This window comes from Lonchura striata, chromosome 2, assembly GCF_046129695.1.
Source record: "Lonchura striata isolate bLonStr1 chromosome 2, bLonStr1.mat, whole genome shotgun sequence".
NCBI classification, from domain to species: domain Eukaryota; kingdom Metazoa; phylum Chordata; class Aves; order Passeriformes; family Estrildidae; genus Lonchura; species Lonchura striata.
In genome coordinates this window covers 78476318-78503010 of record NC_134604.1, presented here as the reverse complement: position 1 = coordinate 78503010, position 26693 = coordinate 78476318, and the positions used below count along the sequence as shown (strand labels likewise).

The 26693-nt window shown below is 55.3% G+C and overlaps 2 protein-coding genes and 2 long non-coding RNA genes across 4 annotated transcripts; 2 read left to right on the top strand and 2 right to left on the bottom strand.

The window, feature by feature from the left end:
* Positions 1-831: 831 nt before the first annotated feature.
* On the bottom strand, positions 832-2839 carry LOC110470577 (uncharacterized). The gene is made up of 4 exons (XR_013342074.1): positions 2737-2839; positions 1764-1996; positions 1389-1489; positions 832-989 (listed from the first exon to the last, which is right to left on the bottom strand). It is a non-coding gene; the product is annotated as an uncharacterized LOC110470577 (long non-coding RNA).
* Positions 2840-4121: 1282 nt separating this feature from the next.
* On the top strand, positions 4122-4689 carry LOC116183372 (uncharacterized). Its single transcript, XR_004147986.2, has 2 exons — positions 4122-4268; positions 4442-4689. It is a non-coding gene; the product is annotated as an uncharacterized LOC116183372 (long non-coding RNA).
* Positions 4583-9346, bottom strand: ZIC2 (Zic family zinc finger 2). The gene is made up of 3 exons (XM_021530258.2): positions 8293-9346; positions 6398-6561; positions 4583-6202 (listed from the first exon to the last, which is right to left on the bottom strand). The coding sequence occupies exons 1-3, from the start codon at positions 9293-9295 to the stop codon at positions 5945-5947; spliced, it is 1425 nt and encodes a 474-aa protein (XP_021385933.1). The 5' UTR covers positions 9296-9346; the 3' UTR covers positions 4583-5944.
* Positions 9347-18159: 8813 nt separating this feature from the next.
* Positions 18160-25374, top strand: ZIC5 (Zic family zinc finger 5). The gene is given in 4 exon segments (XM_021530257.3): positions 18160-18687; positions 18689-18758; positions 18761-19646; positions 24115-25374. Coding segments are annotated over 4 exon segments (1743 nt in total). The 5' UTR covers positions 18160-18355; the 3' UTR covers positions 24570-25374.
* Positions 25375-26693: the final 1319 nt, after the last annotated feature.

The window sequence follows — 26693 nt, the reverse complement described above, 5'->3', positions numbered from 1 at the left end:
GGAAGAAGAAGGAGAAAAAAAAATTTTTGGAGTGAAAATTGCTCTCTTTTTTTTCTTTTTTCTTTTTTTTTTCTTTTCTTTTTTCTTTTTTTTTCTTTTTTTTTTTTTTTTTTCCCCACCGCAAACTGCTGTACGCCGAGATCCAGCCCGAATCCGCGCACACCCGCACAGCCCCCATCTCCTGCGGGGGCTCCGCGGCCAGGAACGCTGGTCGGGCCAAGCGCTGTCCCTGCTGCCCCCGGGACGCCCTGGCCGCGGCCACCCGCGGACCTGCGGCGGCCGGGGCGCTGTGCCGAGCCCCCCAACACCCGCGCTCGGCGGGCCCCGGGACAGGTGCCGGGGAGATCCCGTTCCGCGGCGGCAAACCCTGCCCGCCTCGGGCTGGGTCACGCCGGGTGCCCCCCGCGGACCCCACGGCCGCCCGCAGCCCCCTGCGAGGTGCGATGCCGCGCGTGTAAAGCATCCGCTCAATCACTTACTGGAGCTTGAATTACTCCCCCCCCAGCCCCCCACCCCCGCTTTAGTTGCCGATTATTTTCTTTTTAACACCAAAAGAGCGTCCTTCCCCCTCCGGAACGCAACAGCTGATCCCGCGCGTGGGGCTCCGGCGCGGCGAGGGGGCCGCTGGAGGAGTCCTCGCTCCACTCCGGGTCCCGCCGCTCGTCCCCGCCAGTTCCCCCGCGCTCCTCATTGAAAAGGAGGAGCTCCTCATCCCCGCGCTTTGGGACCACGGGCGAGGGATGCGGGGGATCCTGCTCGTGTTTCCCGCGTTGCGGGGAAGTGGGATCCGCGGTCCGTTTTGTGCCGCGCTTCCTTTTCTCGGGACAGCAGTTAGGCAGCCACTTTGAAGTGTTTATTAAAGACATGAAATCTCTAGTGAAGGTCTTCCCTCACCCGGTCGTCTTGTTCTTCTTCTTCTTCTCTTCTCCTTTCTTCTTTTCTCTCTCCCAAAAGTATTAAAGACAGATAAACTGTCCAGAAAATAAATTCTAAAAAGAAAAAAAAAAAGGAAGAAAGAAAGAAAGTGAGGAAACCCCAAGCACTGGGGAAGGCTTGCACTTTGGGACAGAGGGGGGCACCGTGCCCTGCAGGGTGGGACAATAGTTCTTGCTTGCTCTACTGCTAATATGCAGCTCCATCCCTGGTCGTCTGGCTCGGGGAAAAGAGGAAAAAAAAAAAAAAAAAAAACCAAAAAAAAAACCCACAACAATAGAGGGGGAAAAATCCAAAACCTAAGAGGAATAAAAAAAAAAAAAATAAAAGGGGGGGGGCGGGGGAAAGAGGAAGGAAAATAAAAGCGACCCACGAAATTAAAATCGCCAATAAAAAAAAAAAATCACCAAGCCTACAACCATGCGTGAAGATGACAAATAGAAAAATATACATACCTCGCTGTGCCCAGGAGCACGTTTAGCGTGACTTGTGGCTGGGGAGAGGTTTGGGGGAGCCTGCCATGTCTTCATAGCGGGCAGGAAATGTGTACGAGTTTCTGAAAACAAAGGAGAAACTTAAAAGGCTGATACGGGTTTGGGGAGGTCTGGTCAGAGCCAAACGGAGTGGCTGCAGCCCGGTCTGCTGCCCCCCGGCACCGGCGGCGGGGGTTGGCCGTGCAGAGGCAGCCCCTTGCCCGCTGCCGAGCCCCGCCGGCACCGGCAGGCTCAGGAGCCGCTCCACGCTCGGATTCGGGCGAGAGCTCCTGCATTTTATTCTATTCCGGTCTGGGCTGTTGTCATGTCTGTTTGCACGTTGGGAGGTTGGTTTACCTTTGGGTTTGGGTTCGGGTTTTTTCCTGCCATCACCGGCTGCAACCCAAAGCCACTGTGCAGCCAAGCCAGGTGAAGCAGAGCGAGGGCAGGTGAAAGCAGAGCCCTGAACTGCTCTCCAATTGCGGGTGCGAGGGACAAAGCACAGCCTGTTTTATGGACGGACCCTCAAATTTTTTGGCTTAAGAAGAGAGAGTAATTCCCAGGGAAACCAATCCGTCTTTTCAGGGGATCTGCAGGAAGAGTTAGGAGAGGATTTCATTATTAATAATAACGATAAAAACTAAACCCACCCCTCCATGCTGCTTTTCACCGTATAAAGGAAGAACCGCACCACCGCAGGACAGGCGGCCAAGTGGGGCTGCCGCAGCTGGGCACGGGGTGCCGCCGGCGGGGCAGCGCCGTGCCTCCCGCTGCTCGCCGACGGCGGGGGCCGTGGGCCGAGGCGACCCGGGAGCCGTCGGGGCAGAGCCGTCGGGGAGTGCGGGCCACCGGCCGGGCACCCGCTCGCTGTGCCTGGGCACGAGGGGACTGTGGAATGCCAGGGCAGGCTCGGGACTGCTGGGGAAGCCTCAGGCCTCCCACCAGATTGGTTCCCAAGCTGTCTTCAGGGCCAGGGCAAGGAGATTTGGGAAGTGCAGGTTCGGCGTAGGAGGCAAAGCTGGGGAGAGGGAGGGGTTTGGGGTTGACGGTTTCGAGGTGGACAAAGGAGAGGGGCGAAGAGGAGGACTTCGGGGCCAGCGGGCCACCCTCACACAAGGCTGTGAGAGGGATCTTGGCTGCTCTACCCCCTAAAAAACCCCAACCCCTGAACCTGATAACTTCCCGCTCTCCTTTAAGCGTGGCAGGGCCGGGCCAGGGTCATGGCACGAGGGAGGCGGGTGGAGAGGGGCTGCGGGCAGGATGCGCCAAGGCGAGGGTCAAGTTCAAGGCCAGCCTGGGTAGGACAGGGAAGGAGGGGGAGCTTACTCACTGCCACAGCCGCCACGGCCACATTCCTGGGCCTGCTGGAGGAGAGGCATCCCTGCCGGAGGGACTGGGGACTGTCCCTGCTGCCACACGACCTGAGCTTTGGCCAGAGGGAGGCCGCTTACCCCCCTCAAGGATCATCCCTGGGCTCCTCCGAAGACAGAATGGCTCCGAGGGGAGGGAGAAGGGGAGCCCAGTCCCTGAGCACTTCTCTCCGGTCGGAGCTGAGCCCACCGGGGCAGGGGATGGCAGAGCGGGGTTGGTGGCCCTTGGGCAGGGCTGTTCGTGCACCTCTGGGCCCGGGAGGGGATTTGGGCAGACGGTGGTTGGCTCTGAAGTGGGACCCCCGTATGGTTTTTCAGCTGTGGGAAGGCCAGCAGGACAAGGAAGGATCCTCTCAGCTGTATTTCCCACGGATGTCTCCAAGAGGAGGCAGCATATGCCAATGATTTTAATACTTTTTTTTTTTTTAAGTAACATTATTATCACCGAAGATGAATTGGGTTTTAATAGCAGTTTGATTACCCGGGGAGCTGCCGGGTGTGTGGGGATGGCCGCTCTGGGATGAGCACGGCCGCCGAGGAAGCTCCGGATCTGCTCCACATCTAAACTTCCTTGTCAGCGGTGGGACAGGGGAGAGGGGGTGTCTTTCCCTCCCTCCTTCCCTTCCCCTAGGTGTAGGTAACCCTCATCTCACCCCAGAAGTGAGCAGGGCCCCGTGTACCCTCATCTCCTCACCCAGCTCCCTCACACCGGCTGGACACAGCTCTATTGATATTTGAACACACGGGACAAAGCCCGAAAAACCCAAAGCGACGACTGGCCCGGGGGGACGTGAGTGATGGGCTCGGCCGGGTGTGAGGAGCAAAGGGGCTTCCCCGGCTGCACAAGCTGCCGCTGAAGGCAGCGCAGCCACCGCAGGGCGCTCGGAGCCCGGCTCACAGTACTGCCTCTTCACAGGGAGTATTTCTGTGGCTTGACAAGGCGGAACTTTTTCCACGATTTCCCTGCCGCTGTCACACCCGCCCTGTGTGTCCCGGTGCGGCGGGCTGTGCCCGGAGAGCTGCTGTCCGGCTGCCCTGCACGGGCTGCTCCGCCGGCCGGGCCCCGACGTCGCGCGTGGAGCCAAACGCCGGGCCAGCATCCCGGGAAAGTCATCGCCCGGCTGCTCTCCGTCCTTCCCTGAACACATCTGTCAGCCCGAACCGCTCTCTGGGCTAAATTAAAAAACAAAAAAATTTAAAAGAGAGTGAGAGAGAGAAAACTCGAAAGAGAAGTGTGAGCTCTTGGTCATCACAACTTTCTTCTCTCCCGGGCAGTATGGAGGCTGCCAAAAAGATGACTACACAGGAGGCAAGAACCATCCACGGCTCAAAGCAACCAGCTCAGAGCCGTGTCATTGCCCCTCCACCTCCGTCCCGAAACGCCCCCCTTTCCCAGCCTGTAAGGCAATGATGTCCCCAGCCAGACACGCATCGGGGAGAGAGGGGTGAGCCTGAGGAAGGCAGGAACCGGAGGAAGATGTGCTCTCGCCGCGTAAGTATCTTACTAAAGGAGATCTTGCCTTGAAAGTCATTTGGAGAATATGCATACCCTCCCTCACAATTTTCTTTCAGCTCAGAAGCTTCATAAAGTTTTAGGGGCTTTTGTGGCTTTTTTTTTCACCCCTTTTTTCTTTTATTTTTCCTTTTTTTTCCCCTTCTGGACAGGAGAGCCCAGCTGGAAGGAATCCTCCTCTCCCAGTAACCAGCAGAAGTTTTAAAAGCATTTGTTTTGCAATCGCCGCTCAGCTCATCACATACCTTATAGCAGGTTTCAGAGAGCTTTTGGCATGAAAAGGAAACAGCTCATGTAGTTTCAACACGTTTTATTATATTTCTGTATGCATTACTCTCAAAACATATCACAAGAAATGATGAAACCACTTAAACCTTCAAATAAAAAATCTGAAACAGTTTATGCTCACAATTGTACATATTTATAGTTAAGAAACATTCTTTATAAATACTGTTTCCTCTGTAGCAAGTTAATACCATAATTTAATTACAAATGGATAAATATGGTAACAGGTATTTACAGGAGGAAGGGCGTTATTACGGAAAAGCTAACGGCACGACGTTTATTTTTCCTCACAATCTTCCGAACAGGAACTAACAAATTGAACTTGCAAAAGCACTAAAACATCACATGTAAACCCAGCTAACAGAAAAATACATTCACAAGCGTTGTTGTTCGTGTGTGTGTCTGTGAGTAACAGAATGGAGACTTTGGCACGGTATTTCTTCCCCAGTCTATAGTTGAAATGCAGTTTACAATCAAGTTGCTTCTTAAAAAGGAACACAATATTCAAGATATCACAATTACAAAAGAAACCATTTTTTTTTCTTCCACGTTACTTTTTTTTTTAAAGGGATGAACTAAAAGAGGAGAAGAGAAAGAAGTGGGAAGGGAGAGCGGGAGAAAAGAAAACCAGTCAGTCCATCACTTTCTCGGGGAGGGATAAAGGGGTGGGGGTGGGGAAGAAAGATTAAAAAAAAAAAAAAAAAAGGAAAAAAGAAGAAGAAGAAGAAAAAGGGACCAATCCGTGGTTTACAAACGGGACGAACTTCTATACACCGACAATCCAGGAAAACCTCGTTCCCCACCTCGCCGGAGGAAGGAGAAGGCCGCTATATACACAGTTCATGGGACGGGAGGGCGCAGGCTGCTCCGGGCGGGGAGGCGCGGGGACCAGAGGAGTTTGAGTCTCTGATCTTTTGTCTGAAGACTCCGGAGGGAGAGTTTCTTTCCACCGGTTTGTGAAGCTTTTAGCTGGGTGATGTGTTGGTGGCGCATGGGGTTGTTTTTTTTTTTCTCTCTCTCTCTCCCCTTTCCGTTCCTCCGTTGGTTTACTCGTTCTCTTATGTTTTTTCAGCATATAGTTTTAGGAAATTTTTTTGCTGGTTCAAAATGTTTTCAAAAAGAAAAAATCCAACCAAAAAAAAAGGAAAAAAAAAAAAAAAAAAAAGACGCGAAGGCGGGAGGGTGTGGGGAGATGAAGGCCCCCTGTCCCCATCCTGCTCGGCCGTCATTTCGCTGCCGGCGGGTGCGGCGGCATCTCCCGGCGCGTCTCCGGCGGGCTTGCTCGGTCCCTCCTGCCCGCCGCCACCGCCACCGCCGCCGCCGGGGCGGGGGGGGCGCGGCGGGGCCGTGCAGAGCAGTCCGGCGGGGCCCTACACGTACCACTCGTTGAAGTTGGAGGAAAGGCCGCTGTGGCCGCCGCCGCCGCCGCCACTGCCGCCGCCGCCGCCGCCCCGGTGCACGGCGGACACGGCCGCCGCCGCTGCCGCCGCCGCCGCCGCCGCAGGGGAGAGGTTGTTGGTGCTCTGCGACTCGGCGCTAGGGGACACCAGCCCCGGGGGGGTGGAGGACTCGTAGCCGGAGCTGGCGGCCGGGGAGGATTCGGAGCCTTGCGGGGACGACTCGTGCACCTGGGGGGCAAAGGCAACACGGCCGGGTGGAGGGGGGATGGCGAGGCCGCGGCCGCCCCCCGGGCGCGCCCCCCGCCGCCGGCCCGGCCCTCCGCCGCCCCTGGGCCCTGCGCCCGCCGCCCGCCGCCCCGTCGGGGCGCCCGGCGCGGGGCGGCCGCCCTCCCGCCTCCCGCCGCCGGCTGCGGGGCCGGGTACCTTCATGTGTTTCCGCAGGGAGCTGGGGTGGGTGTAGGACTTGTCGCACATCTTGCACAGGTAGGGCTTATCCGAGGTGTGGACGTGCATGTGCTTCTTGCGGTCGCTGCTGTTGGCGAAGCGCCGGTCGCAGCCTTCGAACTCGCACTGGAAGGGCTTCTCCCCTGCAAGAGAGCGGCGCAGCAGCGGGGTGAGCGCGGCCGCCCCCGCGCAAACCCCGCACAGCCCCGCGCCGAGTTTCTCCGCCCTCGCCCTCCTCTCCCAGTCGCTTCGTACAGCAGTTTCCCTAAACAAGGGGCCGGGCGGCTGTGTCCCGGTACCCGCAGCGCCGGAGGGCCGCGTCGCTCACGCGTTGCCCTGAAGCGAGGCAACCCCCGTCCCCCACCTGGTTTTCCTACCAAAACCCCGGGGATATCCCCGTCCCGGTATCTTGCCTTATTTTATTTCAACCGGTGCCGACACACATAGCCAGCCCCGAAAGAGATTGAAGAAGAAAGACGAATTTAAAAAAAAAAAAAAAAAAAAGCATCACCGAGCCGTTTCGCCTCGGTACCAAATCCGCTATCCTGTTAAACTGGAAACCATTACCGACAGATTTAAGGCCGGGTATATTGTTCCGTGTATGGATATTCAAGATAAACGCACATCCGCTGGGAAAACTAAACGTCTGTAAAATACTTCATTTAATTTTCATAGGGATTCCTCTCGCCCGGCTGCCAGGACTCCAAATGCCGGGGAGTACTTTGGAGGTGAGAACTCCACATTCTCCCGCCTTTGGAAGGGGAAGCATTTAACATTAGATTCCATTAGCACCTAAATTGTTTCTTAAAGACATCCGCTCAGACACAATGACTTCAGTGCGGGCATCTCATGCAAATACATTTCTCAAATTTTAAACCTTGTTAAAGCTCGTCTCGCACCTCGCATCGGGCTTAGCACTTGAGAAAACAATAGGCCTCGAGATTTTTAGCCTTTCTCCGGGTAAATATTTGGAGTGGAAGTCGCTAAAATATTTGGCCGTCTTTTATGAAATAGTCTGGCACGGTTTGAGCCGGCAGGAGTAGTAAATGAATAATAGATGAGGCGGGAGGATGCGTTTATTTTTGTTACCCTTCGGCTCAGGCGATTTTCCATCAGGAAAGCCTGAGCTCCCTCGACCCTCTTCCACCTGATACGGGTGGAAGTTTCTGAACTTCAAATCCTTTGCTCCCTAATATATAATTTAATAAACTGTTGCAAAAACACCTTAAATCACATCGAGTGAGACTTTAAAACCAGGGTTTTTTTTAAATGAGAAAATTTTATTGCCTTGCTCACACCATTTAAATTTAATGGAAAACATTCCCAGAAAGGGACTTTTTGCCACTTCTAACGGGATTTAGGACTAATGATTGATTTTTCAAGTATTTATATAGCTTCTCTCAGTATCCATAAATAAAAGCCATGCTCACAAACGATGAAGTATGCAAATACGTCGCATAGAGCAAGTGGCTAAGGCGTTTCAGATGGATGGATGGATAGACGGCCGGATGTCTTCCCGTATTTTAGCAAGACGGCAAAATTTGGTTCGCACTGTATCCCGCGTTTCTGCGGAAAGACTCCGCTGAACCTCAGCACGAATCTACAGTTCTCACTCCCAAATTAAAACAAATCAGTAAAATATCCTTTCGAAATCTGGGATGGAGGGGGGTGTATGCTGCTGGGGAAGAGACCAAAACAAACGGAGCCATGTGATGGAGAGGGTTAAAAAAAATAAACTGGAAGCTTATTTTATCACCCTCCTAATTTAGCATCAGTCTGTCTGAATATCTATCAGTTTACATATATATATATATATACACACATATATAGGCACGGGCAGAGGGAGGAAATCTGGCGAAAGAAACCCGAATTACCTGTGTGCGTCCTTTTGTGAATTTTGAGATTTTCTGATCTGGCGAAAACTTTTCCGCAGCCAGGGAAGGGGCAGGGGAAGGGTTTCTCTCCCGTGTGCACTCGGATATGATTGACCAGTTTGTATTTCGCTTTGAAAGGTTTGCCTTCGCGGGGACACTCCTCCCAGTAGCAGACATGGTTGCTCTGCTCGGGTCCCCCAACATGCTCCACCGAGACATGGGTGACCAACTCGTGCATGGTGCTGAAAGTTTTATTGCAACTTTTTTTGGGGTTGTTCAGCTGTTCGGGATCGATCCACTTGCAGATGAGCTCTTGCTTGATGCACTGCTGCCGCATGTAGCGGAAAAAGGCACCTGGGTGGTGGTGGTGGTGGGCTGCCATGTTCATGCCCATATTCATATTCATGGGGCCGTACTGGTTGTGCAGCTGAGCCGCCGAGTAAGGGTCAGTCCTGGGGCTGGAAACCTGGCGGTACTGATCCGACCGGGCGAATACCTCCCCCGGCAAGCCCAGTCGCATCTGCCCGTTGAGAACATTTTGGGAGGCGTGGGGGCCGTGCTGGTCGTGGATGCCCGGGAAGAGGAGGTGGCTCTGAGCGTCCGTGTGCGGGTGGTGCAGGCTGCCGGCCGCAGGGCCGAAGATGCCGTGCTGTCCGCCGGCCGGCGACGAGTCCCCGAAGCCCCGGCTGCGAAACAAGAAGTCCCGGGTAGAGTTGAAGGGCGCCCCGGAGTAGGAACCGACATGAGCGGCGTGGGGGCCCAGGGCGGCGGCGGGGTAACCGGGCGCCTGCGAGGTGAACGCCGAGCTCTGCCCGGGGGAGAGGTCGTGGGCGCCGGCGTTGAGCTTGAAGGCGCCCATGTGCGCCGCCGCCGAGTCCACGAAGCTGTTCTGCGCCGCCAGGCTCAGCTCCCGGTCCTGCATCTCCGCCGCGGCCGAGTGGTGGTGCCGGGCGAAGGTGCCCACTCCGAGGGCCGGGAACTGTGGGCCGGCGTCCAGCAGCATGTTCCGCGCCGCTCCGGGGACGCAGCCGCTGCCGCCGCTGCCGGCTCCCCGCTACAGCCTCCGCCTCCGGGCTGCCGCCGCCCGCCCGCCCGGGCGCGGGGCCGCTGCCGCTCCGCTCCGCTTCCCCCCGGCAGCCGCCGCGTCCCCCCGCCGCCGCCCGTGCCCGCTCCGGCCCGATGCCGCCGCTGCCGCCGCCGGCGGAGTCGTATCCGGAGCCAGGCAGAGCAGAGTCCAAAGGCGAGCGGAGAACCAAAGTGTATTAAAGGAGCTGAGGCGGGGGCGGGCAGGGGAGGGGAGGGGGAGCAGGGGAGGGACGGGGCTGGGGACGGAGGGGGGGCAAGGCTCGCCTCGCCGTTCCCTGCGGCACACACGCACGCACACACACACTCACACACACAGACCCGCGCACACGCCGCCGCCGCCCCCCCGCTTCCTCCGCCGCCACCGGGATGTCAGCGCCGCCGACCCCCGCCCGCCCGGCCCCGCGCCGCTCCCCGCGTGGGCCGCGGCCCTCCCCGCCGCCCCGAGCACCCCGCCGCTCCCGGGCCTCCGCTTCTCGTTTTATCCTCCGCCGGGCATTAGCGGCGTCTCTCACGGAGAAAAACTTGCAGCCGCGGGTTCCCACGGAGCGAAGGGACCCGGGGGGTGCCCCGCGCCGCGCAGCCCCCGCCCGCCGCGGCGGAGGGGGGCGAGGAGGGGGGTGCCGGAGGCGGATTAAAAACAATAAGGGCGGCGGTGGGGGTGGGGAGGGGAGGCGGGGGGCGGGAAGGGGCCGGGGAGTGCCGGAGCGCCGCGGCGGCGGAGTTGCAGCCCCGCTCCGCCCGGGCCCTCGCTGCCTTTCGCTCTTCTGTTTATTTCGGTGGGCGCTGCCGAGGCGGCGGCTTTTTATTCCCCCCCCCCTCCCCCTCTTTTTCTTCCCTCCCTCCCCCGGCCTCTCTCCTTCTCCCCGCCCGCACTGGCGGCTCCTCTCCCAACGCCGCCTTCACCCGCCGCCCGGCCGCTCTCCCGGCTCCCGCTCATTGGCCCGAGCCGCCCCGTCCATCCGGGCGCCCCCGGCCACCGGCTAATGGCGGAGCGGCCGCCCCGAGCCCTGCCCGCCCCACCGCCCGCCCCGCGCCCCGCCGTGCCACCGCCGATCGCCCCGCGGCCGCCCGGCCCCGCACCGCACGGGCCCGCTCGGCGCCGGTGGCCGCCTTCAGTCCCTCACTGCCGGTGGCTTCTTGATTTTTTTGGGGGAGTCACCCCCTCCCCACCAGCGCCCGTCTCCCCCGCGGCGAGGGGAAGGGGTGGTGCGGGGAGAGGCGCGCCGATCTCGGAAAATATCGATGTACGCTTTGGCATGTGATCCTGCCTCGGGAGGCAAACAAACAAAGCGAGGGGCTTAAAATATAACCCCCGCAGCCCCTTTCCCCATTTCGGCTAAAGCAGACGAAGCCCGTGATCGATAAAGGGAGCGAGGAGGGAATCAAATAAAAATCATGTTGACGGGGCGAGGGTGGCTGGGACTAAAAAACCCAAATCAAATAAAAATTAAAATATAAGACGGATGGTCGCCCTGGCTGTTTGGGCTTTTAAACCACTTATATGGGAGCAGAGAAGTCGATCTGCGATCAGCATGTGTTGTGAATGTGTATCTGAGAGCAGATGCTTCAGGACTTTTCCTTGTCTTTTTTCTTTCTTGAAAAAAGAAACAAAAACAAACCCGAAAAAAAATTCCTACCCAAAACCCCACCCTGCCATTGTTATTTGGAAACCGGATTCTTACATGGCAGGAATAAAAAGCATAAAGCCGGCACACACACACACACACCCTCACACACACAGAGCAAACAAGTCCCCTTCCCCTCCCCCTCCAGTAAATACACGTCTGGCCCTTGATTCGGTTTGTTTTGTAGTGGCTGAAAAATAATCATCTCGGGGCCAGCAGTTCACCAATAAATAAGGTTTTGTAAAAATCAAAGCCTGGCATAACATTTGCCGTCTTAACCACCCTGCAAAAAACCTTGCTTCTCCATACCCATCAGTTCTCTGCTTGGCAGAGAAGCAACCCAAAATATAAGGGCTTGTGTGGTTCTGGGAGTCTTTTTGAAATTCTCCCTTCGACATTCCTCCTATGGAATTAAATCCCACATCAGGCTCAAACCTGGACCCACAGCGTCCAAGTAGGAGTTTTACAAGGAGAGATGGATGGATGGATGGATGGATGCATGGATGGATGGATGGAAAGCAGGAAGGAAGGAAGGCAGGCAAAGGTAGCATTGCCTAACAACTAAGGTCTTTCCCATCATTGTCACTAAATGGTTAAAATATTTACAGGACTGTCCGAAAGTGTTTGAAATATGCCAGTACCGGACATTAGTCTTTGAACAGGGGAGGATTTAAATTGGGAAGAAGTGAGGTTCCTTCTAATCGGAAATGGGCAATAGGAGATAAACTGAGTATTAATGCAGAGCTGCACCTCTGATACCAACAGCCTTTTTTCTCTTTGCTCGCTGTCTTTCGGTCCTGCCTTTGCAGGCAGAAGTGTCTGCTTCCCAGATATTGTCTTTCCAGGCTATAGTTTGGGAGCATATGCTGTCCTTGTCCTGACCCCCCAGGCTCCCAGAAACAGACCGCGAACAAATTCTATTTTCCTTCTCTGAAAAGATTTCGAGGCGGAGGTCTGAGTGGAGTCCTCCACCGTTGGTGGGGATTTCTAGAGCCCAAGCTGAACAGGAAAGCTTGGTCTCCTGCATCGTCTGCCTCCAGATTAGTGAAAAAAATCACACAGAAAACTAGACGTTTGAATACACTTTCCCCCTTCCCCCCCCCCTCCCCCCGGTAACCCCGATTTAAAAGAATTTACTACATCTGAGATTAAAAAAACAGCAAATATGTGCAAGAAAATTGGCAGTTCAAAACAGTTTTGGGAAAAATATAATAACAAAGGTGAATATTCATACAGATATCTACCTTCTACCTTCTGGATTTTTCCCCTCCTTCTTTCCTTTTCTTTTTTTTTTTTTTTTCCATTTTATTTTCCTTTTCTTTTCCCCTTATTTTCTTTCTTTCTTTCTTTCTTTCTTTCTTTCTTTCTTTCTTTCTTTCTTTCTTTCTTTCTTTCTTTCTTTCTTTCTTTCTTTCTTTCTTTCTTTCTTTTCCTTCCTCCTTTCCTCTCTTCTTTCCTCCCTTCCTCTCTTCCTTCCTTCCTCCTTTCCTCTCTTATTTCCCCCCTTCCTCTCTTCCTTCCTTCCTCCTTTCCTCCCTTCCTTCCTCTCTTCCTTCCTTCTTTCCTCTCTTCCTTCCTTCCTCCCTCCCTCCCTCCCTTCCTCACTCCTTTCCTCCCTTCTCTTCCCTCTCTTCCTTTTCCTTTTTCTGTTATTAATTTTTCCCTTCCTTTATCATTTTGTCTCCGTTTTCTTTCTTCTCCTTACCTCATTTTTCTCCATTTCCTGCCTTCCCTCCCCTCGCCCCTCACTCTGCCTGTTCAGCGGTGCCGGCATCGGGGCGCTTTCGGGGGGACGCAGTGAATTCCATCCGGAGCCCCCGCTGGCTGGCTGCTCTCTGCTATTCTTTCAGGGCTCCAGCCCTACTCTCTCTGCAGGAAACAGAGGAGCTGATCCAAGTTCAAAGTCACGTCGCCGTCCCTCCTAAGAAGTGCTTTATTTGCCTCTGAACCGCAAAACCCCTTTCCCCCATGTCACAGGGCAACATAGGAAGGGAGCGAGGGAGGAAGGGAAGAAGGGAGGGGGGCAGAGGCACCGGCAGCCAGCCCCGCACTCTCTCGTCGGGCCACCGCCACGAACACAGCCTGCGTCTCATGGCAGCCTTCGGGGAGGAAAGCAAATGGTCACCCGAAGTCGGTGGTAAACTGTTTTATTGAAAGAAGTTTTTCAACAGGTTTCTGGAGGTGCCAGACCTACAGAGCAAACATCAGCTTCCCCGGGAAAGCTTTCCCGTCTATGTAAGTTTTCCGAAATTCGCTTTAAAACTGTTCTTCTCTTGTTCTTACGGGATGATGGTGCGAAGGGAGCTGGAGAGGGGTGTGGAGGGGGGGAGGCGGGACGAGGAGAAAGCAATTTCTTGTTTCCCTTGAACTGTATATATCGCCTTCTCCTTCTAACCCTTTTCCCGAGAGGTGTCACCTCCCTCTGGGGAGGCTCCGCGCCGCCTTTCTCCATCCCCTCCTCCCTGGCAGCCATGGGTGCCGCAGTGGGGGTGCAGGCTGCGATGGGGCCGGGGGCTTTGCCCATGCGAGGATGCGGCTGGCGACGACCTCATCGGGAAAAAGAGATGGAAGGACCCATCGGAGACGGGTGTATGTGCATGTGAGAGAGAGAGGGAAAGGGGGAAGAGGGTGTCCTTCCCCCAAAATTCAGCCTTCCAACGCAGTAAGGGGACGAGGTGCGGGGCAAGGAGGGGCAGTGTAGCCGGCCCGTAGCCTGGCGAGAAGAGGCCAGTTGAGCGGCATCACTTGCACCGTTGTCTGTATCACAGACACTCATAAATTCAACAAGCTCATCAACAGGATATTAAGTTGCAGGTTACCTTTGATGGTGCCGATCCGAGCCACTTCTAGGCCGTTCGACCTATGACCCGTGAAGACCACATGTGTTGTCCTCTAGCCTCCCTCTGTAAAACACACACTTCGAGACAAAAGTTCTTTGTCAGTCTCTACCGCCAGAGTAATGTAAAAGAAATAGGGGAAATAATGAAAATCTCAGCCAAAGCTGTTAACTTTAAAATGCCTTTAAAAAAAAAAAAAAAAAAAAGGAAATAAAAGAGAAAAATATACTAGGCAGAACAGGGACAGAAGGAAGGAGCACCTTGCTTTTGTGCCATTAATATTTATTGTTCCTTCAGTTACACTTATATATGTATAAAACGCTACTCTCGGCGGTAACGCCGTGAGACGGCGGGGGCCAGGAGCAGTGTAGCACTTTTTTTCCAGGACGAGAACCTCGGCCGAGCGGCAGCCGGTGCCTCTGCACTGCCCAGCTGCGGCCGAGGGACGCGCAGCGCCGCGTATTTTGTGCACCCTGCCCCACTGCGCCGCTCATTCTGCAGCAAGCACAGACCCGGCGCAACGCCCCCAAAATCGGTCTGCCGCAGCACTGCCGGGTTTTATTAGATGCACCTTTTTCCATCTGGAGATGCCCATATAAACGTTAGAGGCAGGGGAGAAGCGTTCCAATAAAGCGCGATGGACTTTGTAATACAATTTATGCTGTCATTCATAAATAACAATGCCATATGGTAACCATATTGCTTATACAAGTAAAGCCGTCAAAGTGTCACTATTTGATTTATCTCAACAGCTTCTTCCAACGGTGACGTTCAGAGAGAGGGGAAGTGGGAAAGAGAGAGAGAGCAGAGCAAAATTTGGCCTGGGTTTCCTGAGACCGCCTCTCTCTTTTATCTCTTTCTTTCTTTCTATATATGGATAGATTAGATAGATAGATAGATAGATAGATAGATAGATAGATAGATAGATAGATAGGATACATAGAAAGAAAGAAAGATAGATAGGATACATAGAAAGAAAGAAAGAAAGGAGGACTTCTTTCCCCCTTATTTTTTCCACATTTTTCCCCCCCTAACTGAGGAAACCCCAAAGGGGATGGCCCCGCTTTCCCTAGCAATGCGCGCACTGAACATGACAGCTCCGAAACTTATGCTCGTAAATCCCGGTGCCAAAGGTGCGGCGGGTCCCGGCCCCGACAGCCTCCAGCCCCGGATCCTTGTGTCAGCCTCAGATTCCCGACTGGACGCACAGAGCTACGACATTTAGCACAGTAGTTAATTTTTTAAGGGTATAAGTTATCCATCCGCGGAGCCACTCCATAAAGAAGGGGTGGGGAGTCTCACTGCCATATCGCTCGCTATTCTCTTTTCCTTTCGTGCCTCTGGGCCGAGGTCCCGGCGCCTCCGTGCTATCCCCGTGACGGGACAGCGAGCAGGGTACCGTGGGTACGTCCTGCCCGTGTGGGTCTCCACGGGGCTGTGACTCGGGAGGGCTCCACCTCCGATGGCGCATGTTCGGGAAGGGAACCGCACCACAGGCTTCTCCGCGCACAGCAGCCCCACGAGCGAAGAAAGCCACCCGCGACGGGTCGGGAGGAGGGTAGGCTTTTCTAGAGTATCTGGGGAGTCTTGCAAGTCTTCCCGGGGAAAGCGGCAATCCTTTCTAATGGTTCCCCAGAAGAATGTTTTACACCTTATAAAATATTGTTCCCCAACTATCAATAAGACGTGCATTAAAGACGATTGTTTGTAAATGGTGCTCATGATCATTAGCATACATTTACATAATGCAGCTCACAGCACAGCGTTTTACGGTTAAACACCTCCTAAAGCCGATAGCCCGAGCTCAGTTTATAGAGGAAGCTTTACGAAATAAATTCGAAGTCTTCCAGGCTTTCACCCCGCCTCTGCAGCCTCCCGCGATGTCCCTTGGCAGGTTTGCCAGCGAGCGGAGCACTGCGGGAGGGCTCTGCAGCCGGCTCCGCCGCGGGAGCAGGGCGCGTTCCGACCCCCGACAGGGTGCTGTCGGGGTTGTGGGGGGGCTGCGGGGGTAGCACAGCACTCTTCCCCTCTGTTGCAGCCCGAGGGCAGCGGCAACCTGGGCCTGAGCTGGTGTCGGTGAGTTAATGGGCTTTAAATTCTTCATGGCTATTTTGGAGCTGGCAGCGTTCAAAACTGTCCCTGCGCGGGCAGCCACCTTCTCTTCCCGGCGTTTGCAGCCAGTCCTAAAAATGAGCGAATTTCCACGTGAGTCTCCATCAGCCCCTCCCTCCCCACAATCACAGGTCAGCTGCCCATTAGCCAGCTATAAAATAATTCAATTTTTTATAGCCTCTCATAAAAAGAAGTTGATCGGGGTATATATTTGAATTAAGACATATTAAATCGATGACAGATACACATCACCTGCGTTTAACAGCTCCGGGACAAGGGAGGGACAAGGAGGCATGCATAAGGTTCCACAGAGCTGTCATACTTGCTGTTCTCCTCCACAACATCTCTCATCAAACCATTCCCTCTCTGGGAACCTCCCTTGCTCCATCAAGGCACCCAGAATTTGGGGAAGAGGGAAGGCACTATTTGGATGGACGTGTAGAAAATACATGTATATAAATACCCGTACAGATGTATGGCTACTTTGCGTGAAGTTTTTACTGTGCAATAAAACCATCGAGCAGCCGCTTTTAAAACCCGGGGATCATTTATTCCCATTCCTTGCCTTGCAGCATCACTGAAACCCCCACGGCGGCCACACGAGCCGGGAGCATTGGCTCGTGTCCAGTGGTGGGAGAGAAGGGAGGGAACCGGTGGGTCTCTCCCCCTTGAGCTCCCCCTAGAGCCTCTCACCCCCGTTTTGGCAGCCGTGGGCCAAATCCTGCGATATTCCCCCCCCCGCGAGTAGCAGCGGGAGAGGCAGAGGAGGGGGAGCCTGGAGCTTGGCCCAGGAAATACCGGACCAGCACGGGGCTTCCTTTGAACGTGGCTTGGCACAGGAAAACGGCCAAGACGCACAGACGTAGTTTCGTCAAGGGGATTAGGTGGCCGGGGAGAGCCGGAGGTGCGTGTGGGTCCGCTGGCGTCCCCCGCCCCGTTTCCTCTCCTGGAGAGGCGGAGAAGAGTCCCTGGCTGCCCCGCAGGCAGGGAAGGGCAGCCCGTTTGCCTGCACTTTCCAGGAAAGCGGGAGCTCAAGGCATTCCCAGGGGGACCAACAGCCTGGGAACCAAAGAAAGCAGATGAGCTATCAGTAAAGCTACTTCTCCTCCCACAGAAAAGTCACAGCAATGCTCCTTTCCCCTTTTGGCTCGCAGGGAAATCCCGGCCTTGCCTAGTCAACCCCCTCAAAAGGCAGCATCCTTTGTACCAAAGGGCCAGTTTCGGCGCTCCACAAAGAGCTTCACTTTCGAGGACCAGCACACCCCGCTCCCCAGGGGCGGTCCTATCGCTGTCCCCGCCCGTCCTCTACCTCTGTTCCCTTTCAGGAGAGCTCCTACTTTTCCTGCCTTTTCGTCTGGGGCAGCAGCTCAGGGCCGACACTCACCCACCAGCCGGAGACTCCCCCATTTCCTAGCCTACCGTTCCGACATCCTAAAGAGTCGAGGAGCATTTATGCTCGGGGCTAGTATCACTGCGGGGGTTTCATCTCTATTTCGCCGCTGCTGAATTAGGGTTGAAGTGGATGCAGCTGCCTGGACTACGGCTGGCGTGCCGCCGAGGGGCGTGGGGTGGCCCTCCCCACGGGATGCCCCGGGAGCCGCTGCGGGAGGAGGAAGCCCCAAGGCGGCAGCGAACGCAGGCTCCCAAAACTTGGCTCTAACATGTGCCACTTGCCCTCCTCCCCTCCCCGCTTCTTCGTTTATTTTCTAAAGGAAAGGAATCCCAACCCCCGCCGTCTTCTTTTTAGGGAAACTGGCCGCCTTCCCCTACTGGTGCCTCGGGCATGAGTACACACAGGCTCGGCCTCGCGTGGTTGTGGGGTTGCGCACATTGTTGCATGAGGGAGTGCTTTCCCGCCTCATCCATGAATGAACGTGGCCCTCCAAAAAAAAAAGGGAAACTGAGCACAGAGCCGGGCAGCAGCCGCGCGCGTGGGCTGCGGCCAGGCGGCGAGAGAAACCCCACGGCCCCGCAAACGTAAACACGGCGGAGCAGCTGAGCAGGGCGCCCCGTCCGGTGCCTGGGGAGCAGAGGCAGCTGCTGCCCGGTGCTGCCCGGTGCTGCCGGCGGGGGGCGGCGGGGGAGGCGCCGGGCGCGCCCCGCCGGCCCCGCGCGAAGTTTTGCAAGTGCAACTTCGGGGGGCGGCGCGGGGGGGCCCGGGGGGCGGCGGGGGCGGATCCCCGCTGCGCCCGCGGCCTGAAAGGGAGCCAATCGCGCGGCCCCGGCCGCTGCCAATCATCGCCATCCGTCCAATCCCTCCGGCGCGGTGTCCGAGCCGTATTCCCCAGCGCGCCGCCGGAGTGTGGTGAGGGCTCTGCCAATCGCGGGCGGGCAGAGCGGGGCCGGGGATGCGCGGGGCTCGGAGCGCAGACAAAAGAAGTTAAAGAGCCGCTTAATATATACATGTTTTTGAAGGCGGGTAAAGGGAAAAAAATAACAACAGCGAGCGTAGATGGGCTTGGCTGTGTCGTTATGGAGCCCCCTTTGAGCAAGAGGAACCCGACACTGAGATTAGCGGATTTGGCAGCGGCTCAGCCCCATCCTCACCAGAACATGACAGGCTTCCCGGGGCTGGGGAACCACCACGTCCACCCCCACCACGCGGCCCACCTCCACCCCGGGGACGCGGGCGGCGACCCCGGCGGCGCCCTCACGCCGCTCGGACCCGAGCACATGGCGCAGCCCGCCGCCCTCAAGCTCACGCCCGAGGCGCTCACCGCCGCCGCCTTCGCCGCGCCCGCCGCCACCACTACCGCCGCCGCCGCCGCCGCCACTGCCACCGCCGCCACCACCGCCGCCGCCTACGCGCCGCCCTCCGCCGCCCTCCCGGGATACCCGTCGGGGGAGGCGGCGGGCCGGGACTTTCTCCTGCGGCGGGAGCTGCCCGCCGCCGCCGCCGCCGTGCACGGTGCGCTGGGCGAGCAGCACCCGCCCGCCGGCTCCCCACACCTTCCGCACCCGCCACCGCACGGCGTCTTCATCTCGGCCGCCGGCACCTACGGCGCGACCGACGGGGCGCACGCCGCCTTCCCGCCGCCCGGCGACCAGGGCGCTCCCGCCGGCCGCCACCCGCCGCTCAACGGGCAGATGCGTCTGGGGCTGGCGGCCGCCGCCGGGGAGCTCTACGGGCGCGCCGAGGCGCACTACGGGGCCGCCGCCGCCGCCTCCTCCTCCTCGGCGTTGCAAGGCTACGGCTCCGTCAACCTCAACCTGGCGGCGGCCGGCCACGGGCACCCGCACCACCCCCATCCCCACCACCACCACCACCACCACCACCACCACCATGCCCACGTCGGGGCCGCGGCGGCGGCGGCGGCGGCGGGGGCCTTCCTGCGATACATGCGACAGCCCATCAAGCAAGAGCTGATCTGCAAGTGGATCGACCGGGAGCCGCCTCCTCCACCTCCGCCGCCGCCACCGGGCGGTAGGAAGCCTTGCTCCAAAACTTTCAGTACGATGCAGGAGCTGGTGAGCCATGTCACCGTGGAGCACGTCGGTGGGCCCGAGCAGAGCAGCCACGTGTGCTACTGGGAGGAGTGTCCCCGTGAAGGCAAGCCCTTCAAAGCGAAATACAAACTCATCAACCACATCCGAGTACATACGGGAGAGAAACCTTTCCCTTGTCCCTTCCCCGGCTGCGGGAAGGTCTTCGCTCGTTCCGAAAACCTCAAGATCCACAAGCGGACTCATACAGGTGGGTTATTCTTCACACACACACACACACACACACACACACCCGCAGGGGTTTCCTTCCTTTTATTTTTTTTTTCTCCCCTTTCCTCCTCTTTTCCTCCTCTCCTACGCACCGCCGAACATGTGACTTTTTCATGAATAAGTAATTCGGCAGCACACGGGCCACGCACACACAGCTACGTACACGCACCCGGCCCCTCTGCCCTGCACACACGTGTCCCGTCCCCCCCCTTCAGCCCCCCCTTCACCTTGGGCAGCTCCCTCCCCACCCCCACCCCCTCCGCTACCCACCTCCCCGCATCCCGGCACCACCGGATAAATACACCGATTAATAAATAACGCAGAGCCGGTGGAAGACGAGCAGCAGCCCCTGCAGAAGAGCGAGGAGAGAATGAGCACTCGCCCGTCCCTACTCCCACCGCCCTTGTCCGGGGCACCCTGCGGGGCTCACCCCGCGTCTGGAAAGCGCTGCGCTTTGCCACCTTCCCCCGCCACGCCGAAGGACGGCGGTTCTGCTCTTCCTGCCGCTTCTGTCGGCGGGGACGGAGCCGGGCGGGTGACGCTTGGCCCGGCGGAGATGGGGCCGCGGGGGCTCTTGGGGGCGCAGTTCCCCTGCGCTGCGGGCGGCAGTGGCGGTGCTCGGGTCTGCCGGTACTACCGGGATTACCGGACTGCCCCAGCGACCAGCGCTACTGCCGGGACCAACGATGCTGCCGGGCGTACCCCCCGGCCTGGGCTACCGATATTGCGGAACTACCGGGGATGCTGAGGGCGCTGCCGGGGCTGCCCGTGCCGCTGGGCTACCGGACTGACGCCGGTCCCGAGGCTTCTGGTGCTGCCTGGGCTGCTCCCGCCTGCGGCAGTACCCGCGGAGTCGGGAAGCAGGGAGCGAGGAGGGGGAAGGCTCTCACCGGAGGACGGTTCCCTCCCTTTGAGGATCTGAGAAGCAAACTTCAAAGTCTCCCCGACTGCTCGGCGGGGTACGGGAGGAGGGAGCGGCACCCTCGGAGAATGCCTCGGGGGCAGGCGGGGGCCCCTGGAAGGGCTTGGGGTGTCTTTGAGCCTTTTAGTATTTTATTTTTCTGGGTTTGGTTTTGGTGGGGTTTTTTTTTGTTTGGTTTAGGTTTTTTTCCCCCACTTTCTCCTCATTCCTCGCCACTCCCGAAATACGCATTTCCATCTGGGTGTAAAACACTGCCGAAAACGAACGAAGCCGGGATTTATAGTGGCAGACAAATATTATTCCTTGGAGGATACTTAAGGAAGTGGAGTTGCTGTAATTGCTTTCTTGATTTATTGTTTGCTGCTCGGGAAGAGAAAAGCGGCGACCGTACAACGTGTTGTTCCGATGTAAAACCAAATGGCCCATGGCTGAAAGGATTATAGATTTTTATCTCCAGAATATGTCAGGCACGAGTCCATATGTAGCAGCGGAGCCGTGGGGGTGCCTAGTGCTCTACACCCCGAGCTAGGGATGTGTGTGTGTGTGGGGGGGGGGGAGATTTCCCTGGGGAAAGGAGTGGGTAAGGTCTGACACTTTTTGCTGTTAACGGCACCGTGGAACGAGTTAGCTGGAGGCCCGCGGTTTTGTCATCTATTTGAAAAACTAAAGTTCACCGCGGACTCTTCTGGGCTCCTCAAACTCATTAGCCATCTCAGCTTCAAGGGGCAGGCGGGAGGGAGGTGGGTAGAAGTCCAGGAGAGGCTCGCATGGAGGCAGAGATTCAGCCGGAAAAAGAATCCCCCACCAAAACTCAAATACATATCAGGCACAGTTCGCAGCTCTTAGATGAAGTCGAGCATTGTCCCGAGGCAATGTGTGGGACATGGCTTCTTGCAGTGAAAATTTGGAGAAGTTATTAGCTTGGGGCTACTCGTAGTCCCCGGGAAGGTGTCTGCGTGAGCCCATAAAGAAAAGCTCTACCCACGAGGAAGGGGTCGTTGCACCAAAGCAGCCCTCAGGGTGGGGGGCAATAGCTTACCTCGAATGACAGCTCGGCCCATGGGAGGGCAAAGGCGACAGCAGTCTTTTTCTACGTATTTCTCCCCACGCCTTCAAGTGGAAAAGGGATCCTAAACTTTCTGCGTGTTCCTATCAGATTAATTACTGACATTTTGCCGCTTCAGCTTTAACTTAGTCATGTGCAGCCTGGGAGCAGGAAAGATTTACAAATTATTCGTTTATTATGGGCATTTAGTGCCCGGAGGGGAGGGGGGGAAATAATAATACCATAATCGTATCATTAGGCTATTTTGCATGTTTCTGGTAAATCCCTCAGGAAGAAGAGTATTTCAGTAATTCAGGAAGCGTTTGTTTGGGACCTTTTTGTTTTCCTTTTTTTTTTTTTTTCTTTTTTTTTTTTTTTTTTTTTCTTCCCTCAGAAGCATCACCCCGAGGGCTGCATGCCACGCTTTGCAGCTACTGCCCTATTTTGGAAACAAATCACTGTTCCCAAATCCGGTGCATTCTAGGGGGAATGGGGACCTAGTCCCTTCTGCAATTTTGCTTTCCCCTCACCAAAGATGATACTCAGGATGGTCAGGCTTCCTTCTAGTGATTCCTAGACCCTCCAAAAAAAGTGACCCCAAGCCCCATCTGTGCCCCTTCCCTCTGCCGGCACTGTTACTGCCAGGAGAAGTTAGGGAACGACGCCCGGCATCTCGCCCCCTTCCGTGGGTTGAAACCACCTGCAAATGGTTAAACTCTGACGTGATGTCCTCGTCAGCATAACGGGGACACACCGGGACCTTCGCCAGTCCTGGACTTACGGGGAATTTGATCGTTGCGGTCTGGAGTCTGGCGAGGGTGCCCACACGTGAACCCAAGAGGAAAGACACTTCCCTAAAACCCTGATGGAGTGGACACGGTTTGGTCCAGATGGTCGGAGCATTTCTCAGGGGCTGCGCCTCGGGCTCTGCAGGTCGTGGTCAGCAGCAGAATATGTGAACCTTCATCCATCTGGTAACACAGACAGAAACTGCCCAAAACCTCCAGTAGATTTGCTTTGTTTTCCCAGAAAAATTAATAGTAATTAATGAACAAACAAAGTGACTGGAAGCTTGTCTCGGGGGTGTGCAGAGGTTTGCATGCACACAAGGCATGTGTAAAACCCACGAGGCACAATTAATTTTTTTTCTCCCTTTATTTTTTTTTTAAGATAAACTTTGCACTTTCTAGCGCTACTGCTTTGGTGGTAGGTGAGCCGATTTTAATTGAACAAATTGATGCATAAATAGGCTGTGGAGATGTATGTTTCTATAGTAACAGCCTAGAAATTGCTCCTAAAAATAAAAATAATTTTCTTATTTCCATTATTATTTTGATAAATAATAAATGCGATATGATCTTACAAAGGGGAGGAGCAGTAAAAATAGCTTGCTTGTAAGGAGAAAATGTCCACCGAGAGAGCTGCTGGGTTGTTATTTCTGAGTCTTTAGAGCAAATCACATCCGAAAATTTGCATCAACCATGTCTAAAGCGACTCAAGAGTTGCGATAGTAATGACATAGATTATTAGTGCAGGTCTGTCTGCGCTGGATTCACGAGTAGCATGGCAGAGTGAGAAAAACTCGCTGTAAGAAGCGAATACAGGGATCTGGCACTTTTTTCTTTTTCTTTTGGTGTCTCAGCAAGAGGCATTTACCCAGCCCTATTCGGGAGCTGTGAGGAAGGGTCGGCTGGGGGAAGGACATTGCTATAAGTACCAGAACATATGGATTCCAGGGTATGCTACAGGAGAGAGAGCTGTGTGAGAAAGGTACACCAGGCTAACCGCCCCGGGCTGATTTTCACAACCCCTTTAACTGCTAAGCAATGTGTAAAAACCCTTAAAAGTAGATCATCCGCACACGTTTAGACCCAAATTTGCCCAGGCTAACCAGCTACACTACCCTCATCTTCGGTGTCTGGGTTGGTCCCCACAACTTGCAGGTTCCCAGTCCGGGCTGCGGGGTGCTCCCTCCTTTGTGCCAGGATGCTTAAACAGGTGTTACTTTTATTTTCCCCAAACTAATTATTCCTCCAGCGCAGTGCCCATTGGGAAGGGATTACGCAGGAGATGTGCCAGGCGAGCCAGGCTGCCGGCAAACGCCAGCCCTCGCAGGCAAAGACATTGAGAGGTTTTGTTCGGGCTCGGTCATTAGAGCGGTAATGAAGGTTTCTCGTGTGCGAGGGGAGCGCCGCAGAGGGCAAACAAGGCCGGGGGGGCCCTGCCGCCGCCAGCCCGGGACTCGGGGCCTGAGGGCTGCCAGCGACGTGTGACAGGCAGCAAAACACGGGGAGAAAGTCGGAAACCTCGGGCATGTCACGACTGTCGCGAAGGGGGAGGAAAAAAGGGAAAGGGGAGGAAAAGGAGGGAAGGGGAAGGTTTAGCCTTGCCGCTCGGCCCCGGGGGCCGCGCTGCGGAGGGGCTGCGGTGCGGCGGGCGGGCTGCGGGCAGGGCCGGTAACGGTGCCGTGTGTCCCCGCAGGGGAGAAGCCCTTCAAGTGCGAGTTCGACGGCTGCGAGAGGAAGTTCGCCAACAGCAGCGACCGCAAGAAGCATTCCCACGTTCACACCTCGGACAAGCCCTACTACTGCAAGATCCGCGGCTGCGACAAGTCCTACACCCACCCCAGCTCCCTGCGGAAGCACATGAAGATCCACTGCAAGTCCCCGCCGCCCTCCCCGCCGCCGGGCTCCCAGGGCTACGCGGCGGCGGGGCCCCCCGACGGCCCGCTGCCCCCCGAGGCCGAGCCGGCCGCCGAGCCGCCCCGCGGCCGCGCCGCCGCGCTCTCCCCGCCGGTCACCAACCTCAGCGAGTGGTACGTCTGCCAGGCCGGGGGCGCTCCCCGCCGGCCCCGCACCCCCTCCAGCCGCGACACCTCCCCGCCATCCGAAGAAGATGAGCCCCACAGGACCTCGGGAGGCAGAACTGCTCCCTAGGGCCGTGCCGAGTTGTGCCAAGCTGCCGGTGGCCCCGGCCCCACCGCACTGGCCCGGGCCGCAGAGGCAGCCACCTGGCACGGGGGGCTGCCGTGGAAAGTGCCATCAGGTTTGACTCGCGCTATTTATTCCATGTACAAAACCCTATGGTGTTTGTATGGTAACTAATTTAATTAAAGAGACTTGGACTTTTTTTTTATTATTATTTTTTTGGTAAATAAAAGCATTAATAACGCCAGGCTGGGCCATCCTAGTCACCTGAGCTACACAATTTTGCAGAGGGATGGTGCCAATGGAGATGCCCATCTTCCACTTTGCCCATGCCCATTGCTCTTAACAAGATTAAATTGGCGAAGGCTGCGAACAAGCAGAACTCAGCCGATCTCTGGAATGGCTCTTAAGTACCTTAGCTGCCACCCCAGCGCCTCCTCTTTGGCCTGGGTAAAGCCCCAGGTCAGCAGCAGCCTCTTGACTGTAAAGCAGCACCTGCTAGAGCTCTGGCTAGTCAAGGACAAGTTGCACATCCCTTAAAATAAAATTAAATAAACGCATTTCCCCACCCCTCTTGCAGTTCAGCTCCCTTGTAATTGATGTTTTCTTTCCCGAGTCGGGGGGTCCCACCTGCACACGGCATTTTCTCTCCAGCCTTTCTTTCACCCTTAGCCGTAACATTGTGCAAACGATTTACGAAAGGAAAGACAAAAGATGCAGGACTCCTTTTTCACTCCTCTGCCGTTTATACTTGTATGGCTCCTAGAACATAGCCAGAGAATAAAAGAAACACGCTGCTATTTGACAACTGTGATACTGTGATACGTTTTTGATTTTTTTTCCCTAAAAACCCACACGAAAACTCTGCGAATTTTCCTTTCCTTGGGGTTGGTGTTATTATTACTCTGATTATTATTATTTTTCTTAAAGTTTGTCTCTCAGACCAAGACTTTGCCTCATGCTCCCTCCAGCCTCCTGGGGGGTTGGGAGGGGGAGCAGCCCCCTGGCCCTGACGAATCCCGAAGTAGGGGACAGGCATAGAGGGATTATTTTTTATTATTTTTTTAATGTATATTATTTCATTTCTCCAACCGAGCTGATGCCTGCGTGCTTTTTACCATCCCCCTGAATTGGCCCGGCAGAGTCACCTGGGAAGTGGGGACCAGAGCTGCTGGGAAGGAAGCCGGGGTGGGACACAGGCTGGGCTCGGGGTGCCAGCCTCTCCAAACAACCTCCCAACAACCCAGCCCTGCAGCCGAGGGCTGCGGGGCACGGGGGACACCCCAACCTAGAGCCCTTGAGTCAGGAGCGGGGCGCAAATTAAGTAAAGAGCACTAATTCCTCCTCAGAGACCCTGAGAGAAGAAACGGCAGCCTCCTTCCCCTCCCCCAGGGCTTGTGGAAATGTGTTTTGTGTGCCGTGAATGGTGGATGTCGTCTTGTCATTGTTAATAACGTGTATGTGAACGCGATTATTTTGTACAGTCAAATTAATTTATTTTCTGACATCACCCTTTTTTTCCTTTTTTTTTTTTTTTTTGACTCCCCTGTAACAGTACAGAGCACACCAAAGAATTACCTTATTAATTTTGGTGATAGATTGTTGTTTATGATGACGTGGTTTGTACAAAAAAGAAATCATTATATTTTTCAGCTTACTTGAATGAACGATGTATGTGAAACAGACTCTTCCTGCATGTCCTCCGTGCGGTGTGTTGGTGCTGATAATATATAAATATATGTATAGTTCATAGAGATATTATATTATTAGTACAGTGCATGGTGCTGTCACTCTGGAAGCCTTGAAACGTTGTCTTCATATTGTTGTGTTGGATCTAAAGAAGCAGGCGTTACTTTGAAAACAAAGAAAAAACTTGAATAGAAAATAATTTTTTAAAGTTCATTCAATTTGCTTTTTATTCGTTTTTCAAAGCCCATTTGAATAAATAGAAAATAATAAAGTGAGGTATGAACTTTTTAAAAAATAATTTATGTAATGTAATCTTATTAGAGATATATTGGTGCTGATTTATAAACGAACTTTTTAATTTATGCATTTTTTCAACAACAGATTGCACTATACATTATGACATGGCAGGGTTTATAAACTATGGCTCGGGGGGATATATCACTA

Excerpts from the sequence above, each read along its gene's own strand:
- ZIC2 (XM_021530258.2), bottom strand. The coding sequence starts at position 9,295 with ATGCTGCTGGACGCCGGCCCACAGTTCCCGGCCCTCGGAGTGGGCACC. Across the intron at positions 6,562-8,292 it reads TCACAAAAGGACGCACACAG|GGGAGAAGCCCTTCCAGTGC; the intron begins GTAATTCGGGTT and ends GCTCTCTTGCAG. Across the intron at positions 6,203-6,397 it reads CCCTGCGGAAACACATGAAG|GTGCACGAGTCGTCCCCGCA; the intron begins GTACCCGGCCCC and ends TTTGCCCCCCAG.